The following is a 15,403-nucleotide window of genomic DNA, read 5'->3' as shown; positions in this document are numbered from 1 at the left end:
ATAACAATTAGGATCAGATTGATCTCCCTCTTTTTAAATAAAGGATGAACTGTGTCTGCCTTCCAGGCAATGGGAACCTCCCCAGAAAGGAGAGACAGGTTAAACAGGTCGGAGATAGGCTTGGCAATGATAGGGGCAGCAACGTTAAAGAAGAAAGGGTCTAAACCATCTGACCCAGATGTTTTTTGGGGGGTCAAGTTTCAGGAGCTCCGTTAGCACCTTGGACTCAGTGACTGCCTGCAGGGAGAAACGTTGTTGCGGGGCAGGGAGAAAGAAGAAGAAGCATTGGGGATAGTCGCATTAGAAGGGGTGGGAGATGAGGAAATGTTGGACGGGCAAGGAGGCATGTCTGAGTCGAATAGGAATCCTGACTTAATGAAGTGGTGATTAAAGAGCTCAGCCATGTGCTTTGTTGTCAGTAACAACCACATCATCAATTTTAAGGGACGTGGGCAGCTGTGAGGAGGAGGGTTTATTCTCTAGGTCTTTAACCATTTTCCAAAACTTCTTGGGGTTAGACCCACAGAGAGAGGACTATACTTTATAGTCAACAAGGTCTCATTAGAATATGTCAGAATAGTGATGCTGAACCATTGTAGTTATACTGTATGTCACTTGATCTGTTGGTTTGCTGGAGTATGCTGTTTTCAAATGTAACCTAACCACAATCCATCAGTATCCAGACATGTTATTGTTCTAATTCCATTGTTTTGTTTTAGTCAACATTTCCTGTATACTTCCTGGATATCTTGCATAACTAGATCAGAGTGACATACTGGCAACCATTCAAACCCTGCAACAATTTGTTTTGCTTCCTTACTATGCTCTCATTTCTTTGTACAGGAGTTGCATTTCTTGGGTGAAATGTGTTGCTGTGCAATACCTTTAATCTTCTCTATCTTCACCTTCTTTGTTTTGTGCCCAGGAGTGCATCTGAATTGGGAAGAGAGGGTAGAGGACAAAGAACACTGGGAAACCAGAGGAAGAGAGGAGGAGGAGAAAAATGGAGGCCATATCTTTAGATCAGTCTGCGACGGTGGATGAGCTGGTGGAAGCATGCATCCAAGCCTTTGGTCAGTCAGTCTCTTTATTTGTCCATGAGCACTCAAATATACATGCTACTCAATGTCTAAATAAACAAGATATACTCTTTGTGCAATCAGAATAACATTTCCAGGAACAGATTGCAAGGAGAAGAAGATAAATAATATATTGTTTCCTATATGTCCATGCACCACCTGAAGTAGCTAATGTTGTCGGTCTCAAATCAATAAGAATTGGTTGTCTTATTTGCAGTAAGACTTGTAAAATTTGTCTAAAAGGACTTACAGGGGCTGTTGAGTGATGAGCACTGCGTCTGTCCTCTTTCAGATGAGACGGGCACTTTGAAGGACCCCTCCCTAGTGCGTATGTTTCTTATGATGCACCCTTGGTACCTTCCCTCCACCGACATGGCAAAGAAACTACTGCTCAAGTATCCTTCACCATTTTTATTTGACCTTTATTTAACTAGGCAAGTCAGTTAAGAACAAATTCTTATTTTCAATGACGGCCTAGGAACAGTGGGTTAACTGCCTGTTCAGGGGCAGAACGACAGATTTGTCAGCTCGGGGAGTTGAACTTGCAACCTTCCGGTTACTAGTCCAACGCTCTAACCACTAGGCTACCCTGCCGCCCCACCATTAGGCACCTGCTTACGGCTTATCACGTCTTGTCAGCTACTGTAAGATCAACAGATATTCTTTAAGGTGCCAGTGAATGGAATGGAAAGGGTAAGATGGATGGAATGTTCCTAGCGGGCAAAACTGACGTCTTTTGTTGTCAGGCCAGGGTCAGGTTGTGTCAGGTTGTGTCAGGTTGTGTCAGGTTGTGTCAGGTTGGGTCAGGTTGTGTCAGGTTGGGTCAGGTTGTGTGCTGATTGTAAAAAGGATGTTTGAGTAGATGTTTTATGTACCTTAACTGTTGATCAGATCACAGGAGGACAGCAGCACTGCTGAGCTCAGGACAAGAATCTGCCACTTGGTGAAGTAAGACACGTTCACAATTGCTTTTGTTAATAGGTTGGGGAAGTTTCTTAATGGCTTACCTCTCCCTCACTATGTCTCGGTGTTTCTCTCCCTCCCTCCCTCTCTCTCTCCCTCTCCTCTCTCTCTCTCTCTCTCTCTCTCTCTCTCTCTCTCTCTCTCTCTTCCCTCCCTTCCCTCCCTCTCTCCCTTCCCTCCCTCCCTCTCTCCCTCTCTCCCCTCCCTCCCTCCCCCTCCCTCCCTCCCTCTCTCCCTTCCTTCCCCCTCCCTCCCTCCCTCCCTCTCTCCTTCCTCCCTCCCTCCCTCCCTCCCTCCTCTCTCTCTCTCTCTCTCTCTCTCTCTCTCTCCCTCCCTCCCTCCCTCCCTCCCTCCCTCCCTTCCCTCCCTCCCTCCCCTCTCTCCCTTCCTTCCCTCTCTCCCTTCCCTCCCTCCCTTCTCTCCCTCCCTCCCTCCCTTCTCTCCCTCCCTCCCTCCCTCTCTCTTCTTCCCTCCCTCCCTTCTCTCCCTTCCTTCCCTCTCTCCCTCCCTCCCTCTCTCTTCTCCTCCCTCCCTTCTCTCCCTTCCTTCCCTCTCTCTCCCTTCCCTCCCTCCTTCCCTCCCTCCTTCCCTCCCTCCCTCCCTCCCTCCCTCCCTCCCTCCCTCCCTCCCTCCCTCCCTCCCTTCCTTCCTTCCCTCTCCCTCCCTCCCTCCCTCCCTCCCTCCCTCCCTCCCTCCCTCCCTCCCTCCCTCCCTTCCTTCCTTCCCTCTCTCCCTCCCTCCCTCCCTCTCTCTCCCTTCCCTCCCTCCCTTCTCTCCCTCCCTCCTTCCCTCCCTCCCTCTCTCTCTTCCCTCCCTCCCTCTCTCCCTCCCTCCCTCTCTCTCTTCCCCTCCTCCCTCCCTCCCTCCCTCCCTCCCTCCCTCCCCCCTCCCTCCCTCCCTCCCTCCCTCCCTTCCTTCCTTCCCTTCCTTCCTTCCCTCCCTCCCTCCCCTCCCCCCCTCTCTCCCTCCCTCCCTCACTCTCCCTTCCCTCCCTCACTCTCTCTCTCTCTCTCCCTTCTCTCTCTCCCTCCCTCCCCTCCCCTCCCCTCCCTCTCTCTCTCTAGGTACTGGATCAGTGAGTTCCCAGCGGAGTTCAATCTAAACCCAGAGCTGGCAGAGCAGATCAAAGACCTCAAGGACCTCTTGACCACTGAGGGGAACGAGCGCCAGAGTCAGCTCATCGACATCGACAGCGTGTACGTGTCCCCACGTTACACTTCACTAAAGTGTTTGTGTCTATGAAGTGTGTCCCCTTTCTACAGTAATTTCTCCCTCCACCAGCTTCCACCAGTGTGTAAGTGTCCCCATGTTACACACATTTCAAAGTGATTTTGCCGTATAAGAAATACTCAACGGAGATCTAAAAAACAAAACCGCATTAAAACAGACGAAGGTTTATAAAACAGCAGGAAGTTCAGTGCCTATGTTCCCAGGCCTATTTTCTTTACGGGTCATCTGTCTGTCTGTGACCCTGGTATCCCTAGTTGGTCATTAGGGTATATCTATTGCTATGGTGTGCTTTCATGGGACAGCAGAGTTTCATAAACAGTTGTATTTCTTCTCTTGCATTTTCTGTGGTGTCTTCTTTCTTCCTAGTTTCATTGCGGAGACTTGATTCAGCATGCTGTATTTTGTTAGCCTGGGATGCAAAACTGAATATCGCTCTGTTTCAGAAACATAGTGAAACAATGCATTATTAAGTTTGGATTCCAGGTTTGCATTTTGTGTGTGCTTATTTATTTATTTATTTCACCTTTATTTAACCAGGTGGGCAAGTTGAGAACAAGTTCTCATTTACAATTGCGACCTGGCCAAGATAAAGTAAAGCAGTTCGACACATACAATGACACAGAGTTACACATGGAGTAAAACAAACATACAGTCAATAATACAGTATAAACAAGTCTATATACGATGTGAGCAAATGAGGTGAGAATAAGGGAGGTAAATGAAAAAAGGCCATGGTGGCAAAGTAAATACAATATAGTAATATAGCAAAATACAATATAGTAAGTAAAACACTGGAATGGTAGATTTGCAATGGAAGAATGTGCAAAGTAGAAATAAAAATAATGGGGTGCAAAGGAGCAAAATAAATAAATAAATAAAATACAGTAGGGAAAGAGGTAGTTGTTTGGGCTAAATTATAGGTGGGCTATGTACAGGTGCAGTAATCAGTGAGCTGCTCTGACAGTTGGTGCTTAAAGCTAGTGAGGGAGATAAGTGTTTCCAGTTTCAGAGATTTTTGTAGTTTGTTCCAGTCATTGTCAGCAGAGAACTGGAAGGAGAGGCGGCCAAAGAAAGAATTGGTTTTGGGGGTGACTAGAGAGATATACCTGCTGGAGCGTGTGCTACAGGTGGGAGATGCTATGGTGACTAGCGAGCTGAGATAAGGGGGGACTTTACCTAGCAGGGTCTTGTAGATGACATGGAGCCAGTGGGTTTTGCGACGAGTATGAAGCGAGGGCCAGCCAACGAGAGCATACAGGTCGCAATGGTGGGTAGTATATGGGGCTTTGGTGACAAAACGGATTGCACTGTGATAGACTGCATCCAATTTGTTGAGTAGGGCATTGGAGGCTATTTTGTAAATGACATCGCCAAAGTCTAGGATTGGTAGGATGGTCAGTTTTACAAGGGTATGTTTGGCAGCATGAGTGAAGGATGCTTTGTTGCGAAATAGGAAGCCAATTCTAGATTTAACTTTGGATTGGAGAAGTTTGCAGGTAGCGATCGGTTGAAGAGCATGCATTTAGTTTTACTTGTATTTAAGAGCAATTGGAGGCCACGGAAGGAGAGTTGTATGGCATTGAAGCTCGCCTGGAGGGTTGTTAACACAGTGTCCAAAGAAGGGCCGGAAGTAAACAGAATGGTGTCGTCTGCGTAGAGGTGGATCAGAGAATCACCAGCAGCAAGAGCGACATCATTGATGTATACAGAGAAGAGAGTCGATCCAAGAATTGAACCCTGTGGCACCCCCATAGAGACTGCCAGAGGTCCGGACAGCAGACCCTCCGATTTGACACACTGAACTCTATCAGAGAATTAGTTGGTGAACCAGGCGAGGCAATCATTTGAGAAACCAAGGCTGTCGAGTCTGCCGATGAGGATGTGGTGATTGACAGAGTCGAAAGCCTTGGCCAGATCAATGAATACGGCTGCACAGTAATGTTTCTTATCGATGGCGGTTAAGATATCGTTTAGGACCTTGAGCGTGGCTGAGGTGACAGTAACATTGTGACATTATGACATTATGACACCTAACATTGTGTGCTTTTTGTCCCTCTCAGGCCATCATACAAGTGGAAGCGTCAGGTGACCCAGAGGCAGCCATCCATGTCTAAGAAGAGGAAGATGTCTCTGCTGTTTGACCACCTGGACTCCAGCGAGCTTGCCACACACCTCACCTACCTGGAGTACAAGTCCTTCTGCAAGATACTGGTATGTGGGGCTGTGGGGAGCAGTGTGTCTGTCCACCAGATCTGGGTTCAAATAATATTTGTTTTCTTTCAGATTCTTAAACCTGTACTTAACTGAGCTTGCCTAGTGGAATGGAACTAATGGAATAGTCCCAAAAGTGAAAGTTCCAAAAGTGAAAATCCCATCTATCTGGCACTCCAGGCAGGCTCCATGAAACACTCAAAGTATTTGAAAGAAAACACATACTCTTTGAACCCTGGTTTGTTGTCCAAACTGCCTTTTACATTGGTCATTCAACATGCTGACTTATATGTGAGTTTAACAGCTTCTGTGTAGGCCCACTGAATACATTACCCTTCCCCCTTCCAGTTCCAGGACTACCACAGCTTTGTGATGCATGGCTGCACGGTAGACAACCCCATCCTGGAGCGCTTCATCACCCTCTTCAACAGTGTGTCTCAGTGGATCCAGCTGATGGTGCTCAGCAAGCCCACCGCCCCCCAGAGGGCTGCAGTCATCTCCCACTTCATCAGGGTGGCTCAGGTATGTAGGCTGGGGCACATTGGGGTTTTCCTTATGTTATTCAGCCTTGTTCTGAGGGAAGCTATTAGTCTGAGTGACAGTCTGTTTGTTCTATTATGTCATCTACTTGTCACGCATTGTCATGTTTGGTTGGACAATGACAGCAATGGAGCTGGCAAGAGCACAAACAGATCTGGGACCAGGCTAGGACTCTCTGTCTCCAGGGCCGAAGCAAATGTGACTGGTTAGTAGGAAAGTCATGTGACTGGTTAAATTCAGACAAATAATCCCACTTGGTTATGGTTAGGGGTTGGTTCCTGGGCCACTTAAAGCAGTGACATGGATCGTAGTAAATCCTCAGGGGTTGAGATGAGAGAAGAGTTCTGTCATGGAGAGGGATAGGGAGGACAGGGAGGGAGATGCCAAACTACCCTTACACAAAACCGGTGGTTACGCTTCGATTGTTATGAACGGTGTTCGTAGACAATTATTGGCCATTATTCCTAACAGAACTCATCCAAGTGTGCTTACCAGTAGTGTTATTTTCACAGTACTGCTACTTCCAGACGGGAGGCTATATTTGGATTTGTTAGAGAAGAAAGTTTAGAAGAATGTTTGGAGTGTGTCTCCCTCATTCCCCAACGCCACTCTCTCCTCTCCAAAACAAACTCTTCATGATTTATTCACTGACGCCGCAGTAGGCTCACCCCCCCCACACACACACTTTCTCAACCCTTCTCTGCCAAATATGCCCAAGCTCAAATATCCCAGCTGGGTGCTCGCTAGCTAGTTTAGCACCCCGACTGAGTTTGCTAAATAAAACACTTTGCCTTCCGAAATGTTCAAGGATCAAAGAATTCTCTCTCTGTTATTTGGGATAGTGAGAAAAAAAAATATATATATATATACCCACCTAAAAGTTGGGTGGGAGTATTTTCCAAAGCTGTGATCCCACTCCAATAGACCCCAGGGAAGGGTTACCTCCTTCCTGCTTCCTCGCTCTCCTTTCACACCCTCCCTCCTCTGTCACTGCATATCCTCCCTACCACAGCAGTATTCCTCTATTCATCTACCTTCTGATTTATTCCGGGTTTCGTCTGAATTAGTTTTCTCTGGAGTCGTTCTTGCCCTTATTTTCTCTCTTCTCTCTCCCGTAACGTCTCATCATTATCCGTAGGCTTTTTCCCATACATCCCTTTTTGTTTGTCAACATATTGCTTGCCTGTATTTCCCATCATACAGTGGGGCAAAAAAGTATTTAGTCAGCCAGCAATTGTGCAAGTTCTCCCACTTAAAAAGATGAGAGAGGCCTGTAATTTTCATCATAGGTACACTTCAACTAGACAAAATGAGAAGAAAAAAGAATTTATTTGCAAATAAGTATTTGGTCACCTACAAACAAGCAATATTTCTGGCTCTCACAGACCTGTAACTTCTTCTTTAAGAGGCTCCTCTGTTCTCCACTCGTTACCTGTATTAATGGCACCTGTTTGAACTTGTTATCAGTATAAAAGACACCTGTCCACAACCTCAAACAGTCACAGTCCAAACTCCACTATGGCCAAGACCAAAGAGCTGTCAAAGGACACCAGAAACAAAATTGTAGACCTGCACCAGGCTGGGAAGACTGAATCTGCAATAGGTAAGCAGGTTGATTTGAAGAAATCAACTGTGGGAGCAATTATTAGGAAATGGAAGACATACAAGACCACTGATAATCTCCCTCGATCTGGGGCTCCACGCAAGATCTCACCCCGTGGGGTCAAAATGATCACAAGAACAGTGAGCAAAAATCCCAGAACCTCACGGGGGGACCTAGTGAATGACCTGCAGAGAGCTGGGACCAAAGTAACACAACCTACCATCAGTAACACACTACGCCGCCAGGGACTCAAATCCTGCAGTGCCAGACGTGTCCCCATGCTTAAGCCAGTACATGTCCAGGCCCATCTGAAGTTTGCTAGAGAGCATTTGGATGATCCAGAAGAAGATTGGGAGAATGTCATATGGTCAGATGAAACCAAAATATAACTTTTTGGTAAAAACTCAACTCGTCGTGTTTGGAGGACAAAGAATGCTGAGTTGCATCCAAAGAACACCATACCTACTGTGAAGCATGGGGGTGGAAACATCATGCTTTGGGGCTGTTTTTCTGCAAAGGGACCAGGACGACTGATCCATGTAAAGGATGAAGAATGAATAGGGCCATTTATCGTGAGATTTTGAGTGAAAACCTCCTTCCATCAGCAAGGGCATTGAAGATGAAATGTGGCTGGGTCTTTCAGCATGACAATGATCCCAAACACACCGCCCGGGCAACTAAGGAGTGGCTTCGTAAGAAGCATTTCAAGGTCCTGGAGTGGCCTAGCCAGTCTCCAGATCTCAACCCCATAGAAACTCTTTGGAGGGAGTTGAAAGTCTGTGTTGCCCAGCAACAGCCCCAAAACATCACTGCTCTAGTGGAGATCTGCATGGAGGAATGGGCCAAAATACCAGCAACAGTGTGTGAAAACGTTTGACCTCTGTCATTGCCAACAAAGGGTATATAACAAAGTATTGAGATAAACTTTTGTTATTGACCAAATACTTATTTTCCACCATAATTTGCAAATAAATTCATTAAACATCCTACAATGTGATTTTCTGGATTATTTTTTCTCATTTTGTCTGTCATAGTTGAAGTGTACCTATGATGAAAATTACAGGCCTCTCATCTTTTTAAGTGGGAGAACTTGCACAATTGGTGGCTGACTAAATACTTTTTTGCCCCAATGTACATCAGATATTGTATATGCCAGTCATTAAGTCGTTTGTTACAATGCCTCACACACACAGCTTTAATACAGAACATCACTTATGTCACACAGTGGAACGCTTCGGCATATCGACAAGGGACGCTGATATTCCCTGTGCTATTGATACCTGTCACTGTTAGTCAGTGTCACTGTTATTCGGTCTTTATACAGCAGTTTAGTAGAGCCTCCAGCCTGAAAGGCTACCACAGAGCTTTGCCCATTGATTGGAGCGACCGGGCGGGTATTTGAGCTTAACCAAATAATGCCCGCTGGCAGTCCTTCCAAACAGCTGCGACCCCATTGATTTCCACTGGATGTCATGTGGGCTGAAGGGCAAGGCTTTGCCCCTACGGAGCTCCATTCACAAAGTACTACTGTAACGGTGACACAATGATTAGAATGTGTGCTGCTCTGCCTACTGTTTCAATGGTATTATTAGACAAAACCCTGCAATATTCTAGTGTAGCCAAGGAGTGCCTCTTATTGCTTCTCTCTGTGTGTGTGTGTGTGTGTGTGTGTGACCTTCCCAGGATTTTTGTTGTGTCTCCACTCCCATCTCCCTCTGATTTCTCTCTCTCTCTCTCTTCTTCTCCTGGCTCCTTATCAATCTCTCTCCCACTTCTCCTCCTCAGTCTCTCTCTCTCTTCTTCTCCTGGCTCCTTATCAATCTCTCTCCCACTTCTCCTCCTCAGTCTCTCTCTCTCTCTCGCTCTTCTTCTCCTGGCTCCTTATCAATCTTTCTCCCACTTCTCCTCCTCAGTCTCTCTCTCTCTCTCTCTCTCTCTCTCTTCTTCTCCTGGCTCCTTATCAATCTTTCTCCCACTTCTCCTCCTCAGTCTCTCTCTCTCTCTCTCTCTCTCTCTCTTCTTCTCCTGGCCCCTTATCAATCTTTCTCCCACTTCTCCTCCTCAGTCTCTCTCTCTCTCTCTCTCTCTCTTCTTCTCCTGGCCCCTTATCAATCTTTCTCCCACTTCTCCTCCTCAGTCTCTCTTAAATCTTTGTTGTCACTGGCTCTTACACCTACTTCCCTTTTTTCCCCATGTCTCTCTCTCTTGATGTTTCTCTCACACAGTGCCGCTAGTTAATCATTTAGAGTTCAGGTGGGTCTAGGCTAGTTAATCATTTGGAGTTCAGGTAGGTCTAGGCTAGTTAATCATTTTGAGTTCAGGTAGGTCTAGGCTAGTTAATCATTTGGAGTTCAGGTAGGTCTAGGCTAGTTAATCATTTTGAGTTCAGGTAGGTCTAGGCTAGTTAATCATTTGGAGTTCAGGTAGGTCTAGGCTAGTTAATCATTTGGAGTTCAGGTAGGTCTAGGCTAGTTAATCATTTTGAGTTCAGGTAGGTCTAGGCTAGTTAATCATTTGGAGTTCAGGTAGGTCTAGGCTAGTTAATCATTTGGAGTTCAGGTAGGTCTAGGCTAGTTAATCATTTTGAGTTCAGGTAGGTCTAGGCTAGTTAATCATTTGGAGTTCAGGTAGGTCTAGGCTAGTTAATCATTTTGAGTTCAGGTAGGTCTAGGCTAGTTAATCATTTGGAGTTCAGGTAGGTCTAGGCTAGTTAATCATTTGGAGTTCAGGTAGGTCTAGGCTAGTTAATCATTTGGAGTTCAGGTAGGTCTAGGCTAGTTAATCATTTAGAGTTCAGGTAGGTCTAGGCTAGTTAATCATTTAGAGTTCAGGTAGGTCTAGGCTAGTTAATCATTTGGAGTTCAGGTAGGTCTAGGCTAGTTAATCATTTTGAGTTCAGGTAGGTCTAGGCTAGTTAATCATTTGGAGTTCAGGTAGGTCTAGGCTAGTTAATCATTTGGAGTTCAGGTAGGTCTAGGCTAGTTAATCATTTAGAGTTCAGGTAGGTCTAGGCTAGTTAATCATTTAGAGTTCAGGTAGGTCTAGGCTAGTTAATCATTTGGAGTTCAGGTAGGTCTAGGCTAGTTAATCATTTGGAGTTCAGGTAGGTCTAGGCTAGTTAATCATTTGGAGTTCAGGTAGGTCTAGGCTAGTTAATCATTTGGAGTTCAGGTAGGTCTAGGCTAGTTAATCATTTGGAGTTCAGGTAGGTCTAGGCTAGTTAATCATTTGGAGTTCAGGTATGTCTAGGCTAGTTAATCATTTGGAGTTCAGGTAGGTCTAGGCTAGTTAATCATTTGGAGTTCAGGTAGGTCTAGGCTAGTTAATCATTTGGAGTTCAGGTAGGTCTAGGCTAGTTAATCATTTGGAGTTCAGGTAGGTCTAGGCTAGTTAATCATTTGGAGTTCAGGTAGGTCTAGGCTAGTTAATCATTTGGAGTTCAGGTAGGTCTAGGCTAGTTAATCATTTGGAGTTCAGGTAGGTCTAGGCTAGTTAATCATGTGGAATTCAGGTACAGTAGCAAACTAAGGAAAGTAGGAGGGATGAGACAGTACATCTCTCTCCATCTTCTCATCTCTCTCCCGTAGAAACTGCTCCAGCTTCAGAACTTCAACACTCTGATGGCCGTGGTGGGGGGGCTCAGTAACAGCTCTATATCTCGCCTCAAAGACACCCAATCACACATCAGCAACGATACCAACAAGGTGAACTAACATCTCATGCCTTATCTACACTCCATGCTATCGCTTTACAAACAACCTGGTGTTACCACCACTATTACGATCTGAAAACAGAAAGGATTTAGAAACGTTAGCACACATTAACCCACATATGCCCCTTCCTCTTCCTCTTCTCCTTCACCCTTCCTCCCTCCTCCATCCATCCATCCCCTCAGGTGTTCAACAGCCTGATCGAACTGGTGACGTCGTGCGGCAACTACAGCCAGTACCGACGTCGTTTCTCCGACTGCACAGGCTTCCGTTTTCCTATCCTGGGCGTGCACCTCAAGGACCTGATCGCCGTGCACGTGGCGCTGTCCGACTGGGCCGACCCGGGCAAGAGCAGGGTCAACCTGGCCAAGAGCCAACAGCTGTATGTTATCCTCCAGGAGTTGGCTCTCATCCAGACCACGCCACCCAGCATCGATGCCAACACAGACCTACTTAACCTACTTACGGTTAGTGTCACATAGCGTGGTCCCAGATCTGTTTGCGCTGTCTTGCCAAGTTTGCAAACCTCTGGCAATTATCTATTACCATGGTGAACTAGAGAACATACATAATTGACAATGAAATAATATGGTTATGTATGCAGGAATTACCTTCAGTTAAGGACTCCCAAGAAAATGTTAATGAGAGAGTGGTTGGAACTTAATTGGCAGTTAAGAACGTATTTTATATATATATATATATGAGAGAGAGAGAGAGAGAGAGAGAGAGAGATGAATGGAATCAATGATGGCGTGTGGTTAAGAGGAGGACTGTCACTCAAAATTAGGGAATATATTGAAAGTGACCTGTTGTGAGTGCAAGGATGGAGAGGGAGCTTGATGGCCTAATAGGAATTGCAAATTCAAATAGGTTCCACTGGGAAATAGCTAATGACTACCTCGAAAGGGCATTCAGATTTCTGCTATTCAAATGTATTCCCACTTCTGTTCCTCTGATGATAATGCTTATTTTACACCGTTAGCCTGTGATATTGTCATTTCCATTCCAGTGATAGTGAATACTCTCATGATTCCTGTGTGTTCTTCTGGCTAATATCCAAAGGTGTACTGCACTCTGGCTTGCACAGCACTCTGGTTTTCAGCTACCCAGTGGGCAAAAATGTAGTGTTTTTTTTTTCTCACCCAGCACTTAAATCCAATGACATGGTGACATTAGTGTTGAATTCACGGTAGTTGACAACTCAACCAAATGTAAATCAAATCTAGACATTGAGCTGACGTCTGTGAGTAGACTTTCTCACACACACACACACACACACACACACACACACACACACACACACACACACACACACACACACACACACACACACACACACACACACACACATTCTTAATTGCCATTCACGATTCAACCTCCCCTATCACCCACTTCCTATTGGGACATGTAAAGGTTGATTTCCTGTCAGGTGCCTTTATTAGCCCGGTTATCTAGAGGGAGATCGATACCGCCAGGTGCTGTTTGAGTTGCATGGACTCCACATGGTGTTGAAAGTGTTCCACAGGGATGCTGGCCCATGTTGACTCCAATGCTTCCCACTGTTGTGTCAAGTTGGCTGGATGTCCTTTGGGTGGTGGACCATTCTTGATACACACGGGAAACTGTTGAGCGTGAAAAACCCAGCAGTGTTGCAGTTCTTGACACAAACCGGTGCGCCTAGTACCTAGTACCATACCCCGTTCAAAGGCATTTAAATCTGTTGTCTTGCCCATTCACCATCTGAAGGGCACACAGACACAATCCGTGTCTCAAGGCTTAAAAATACATATTTAACCCGTCTCCTCCCCTTTATCTACACTGATTGAAGTGGATTTAACAAGTGACATCTTGTTCACCTGGTCAGTCTATGTCATGGAAAGAGGAGGTGTTCTTGAATGTTTTGTGCCTGCTCGTCAAACATCACATTCCAAAATCCTGGGCATTAATATGGAGTTGGTCCCCCCTTTGCTGCTATAACAGCCTCTTCTGGGAAGGCTTTCCACTAGATGTTGGAACACTGCTGCGTGGACTTGCTTCCATTCAGCCACAAGAGCATTAGTGAGGTCGGGCACTGATGTTGGGCGATTAGGCTTGGCTCGCAGTCGGCGATCCAATTAATCCTCAAGGTGTTCGGTGGGGTTGAGGTCAGGGCTCTGTGCAGGCCAGTCAAGCTCTTCCACACCGATCTTGACAAACCATTTCTGTATGGACCTCGCTTTGTGCACGGGGGCGTTGTCATGCTGAAACAGGAAAGGGCCTTCACTAAACTAGAATACTAGATCTTAATAACTAGAATAGTCTAGAATGTCATTGTATGCTGTAGCGTTTAGATTTCTCTTGACTGGAAGTCTATAATGTCATTGTATGCTGTAGCGTTTAGATTTCTCTTGACTGGAAGTCTAGAATGTCATTGTATGCTGTAGCTTTTAGATTTCCCTTGACTGGAACTAAAGGGCCTAGCCTGACCCATGAAAAACAGCCCCAGACCATTATTCCTCCACCCCCAAACTTCACAGTTGACATTATGCATTCGGGCAGGTAACGTTCTCCTGGCATCCGCCAAACCCAGATTCATCCGTCGGACTGCCAGATGTGAAGTGTGATTCATCACTCCAGAGAACGTGTTTCCACTGGTCCAGAGTCCAATGGCAGCGAGATTTACACCACTCCAGCCAACGCTTGGCATTGCACATGGTGATCTTAGGTTTGTGTGCGGCTGCTCGGCCATGGAAACCATTTCATGAAGCTCTTGACGAACAGTTATTGTGCTGACTTTGCTTTCAGAGGCAGTTTGGAACTTGGTAGTGAGTGTTGTAACCGAGGACAGATGTTTTTTATGCGCTATGCACTTCAGCACTCAGTGGTCCTGTTCTGTGAGCTTGTGTGGCATACCACTTCATGGCTGAGCTGTTGTTGCTCCTAGACGATTCCACTTCTTGATACCAGCACTTACAGTTGACCGGGGCAGCTCTAGCAGGGCAGAAATGTTGACAAACTGATTTTGTTGGAAAGGTGGCATCCTATGACAGTGCCACTTTGAAAGTCACTGAGCTCTTCAGTACGGGCCATTCTCCTGCCAATGTTTGTCTATGGAGATCGCATGGCTGTGTGCTCGATTGTTTTCAGACCTGTCAGCAACCGGTGTGGCTGAAATAGGCAAATCCACAAACTTTTGTATATATAGTGTATATCAACAAATACAATTTATACACATCAAATAGAATAGTCAGGTAACAGTTGAGAAATGAAATATTCAAGGCCTCATGTGTATGACATGGCTATTGTGTGTAATATTATGACAGTCCAGGGTTTAATCTGCAGGAATATGTCTACGTTTTCTCCTAAAATAATGCAGATTCTCTCCTGAACTGGTAGTTCAACAAATCCATTCTTTCTTCAAATTTCAGGAGATGAAAACCTCTGATTGGAGCAGTGGAGGACATGCTGATCATTCTCTAGTTCATCTGACCCTCCATGTTTTTTAATGGCGCCATGTCTCTTTGGCCAGGCTAAGATCAGTCTTTACATTGTTCATGTCTTCGTTTGTTTGAATTCTTTGATCTTGACGAGGTTTTGTGCTATTTTGAAATCTATATTTATAATTTGGTAACATTGAAGTTTGTGATGAAATGTAATTTAATTTAGCCAGTAATTATTGCTTGTATTTTGGTTATATAGATTTCTATTGGTTTGCATTTGGTTATTGATGGTTGAGGGGGTGCGGTGTTTGAATAAGAAAGCGTTGTGATGATAACATTCTGGATCACAGTGTGTTAGGTTAGGTATTTCTGTACACACCTAGAATATTTTTACAAAATTCCAGGTGTAAAATTTCAGTGGGGCAATTATCCCATGATGTATATTTTAAATTGGAAGGGGGTCCCCAAAATTAGCTGCCATATAGCAGGATTTAAGTTATGACGGACTAAAATGATAATTGGTGGGTTGAATGTGGACAGGGTATTTTTTTAAATTGCAAAATATGCTCTGTGTGCTTTCTTTTATTTAAATGAGAGACTCTGTTGACAGTCATTTAATGAGTTGAAGGACACCTGTGGAAGTTTGCT

The 15,403-nt window shown here is 45.3% G+C and overlaps 1 protein-coding gene across 2 annotated transcripts in view; it reads left to right on the top strand.

Moving 5' to 3' along the window:
- LOC115133630 (RAS guanyl-releasing protein 2-like) overlaps positions 1–15,403 on the top strand; it is a 73,577-nt gene that overhangs the window by 26,187 nt on the left and 31,987 nt on the right. For both annotated transcript variants that reach the window (XM_029667066.2, XM_029667065.2), the window contains exons 2-9: positions 926–1,073; positions 1,372–1,474; positions 1,971–2,027; positions 3,107–3,238; positions 5,333–5,483; positions 5,832–6,005; positions 11,214–11,330; positions 11,522–11,803. In XM_029667066.2, the coding sequence (XP_029522926.1) occupies positions 1,004–1,073; positions 1,372–1,474; positions 1,971–2,027; positions 3,107–3,238; positions 5,333–5,483; positions 5,832–6,005; positions 11,214–11,330; positions 11,522–11,803 (1,086 nt within the window). In that variant the 5' untranslated portion in view covers positions 926–1,003. The remainder of the gene's footprint in view (positions 1–925; positions 1,074–1,371; positions 1,475–1,970; positions 2,028–3,106; positions 3,239–5,332; positions 5,484–5,831; positions 6,006–11,213; positions 11,331–11,521; positions 11,804–15,403) is intronic.

This window comes from Oncorhynchus nerka, linkage group LG8 (genome assembly GCF_034236695.1).
Source record: "Oncorhynchus nerka isolate Pitt River linkage group LG8, Oner_Uvic_2.0, whole genome shotgun sequence".
Taxonomy (NCBI): Eukaryota; Metazoa; Chordata; class Actinopteri; order Salmoniformes; family Salmonidae; genus Oncorhynchus; species Oncorhynchus nerka.
The sequence above is the reverse complement of the archived record's forward strand: the minus strand, read 5'-3'. Positions and strand labels throughout refer to the sequence as shown.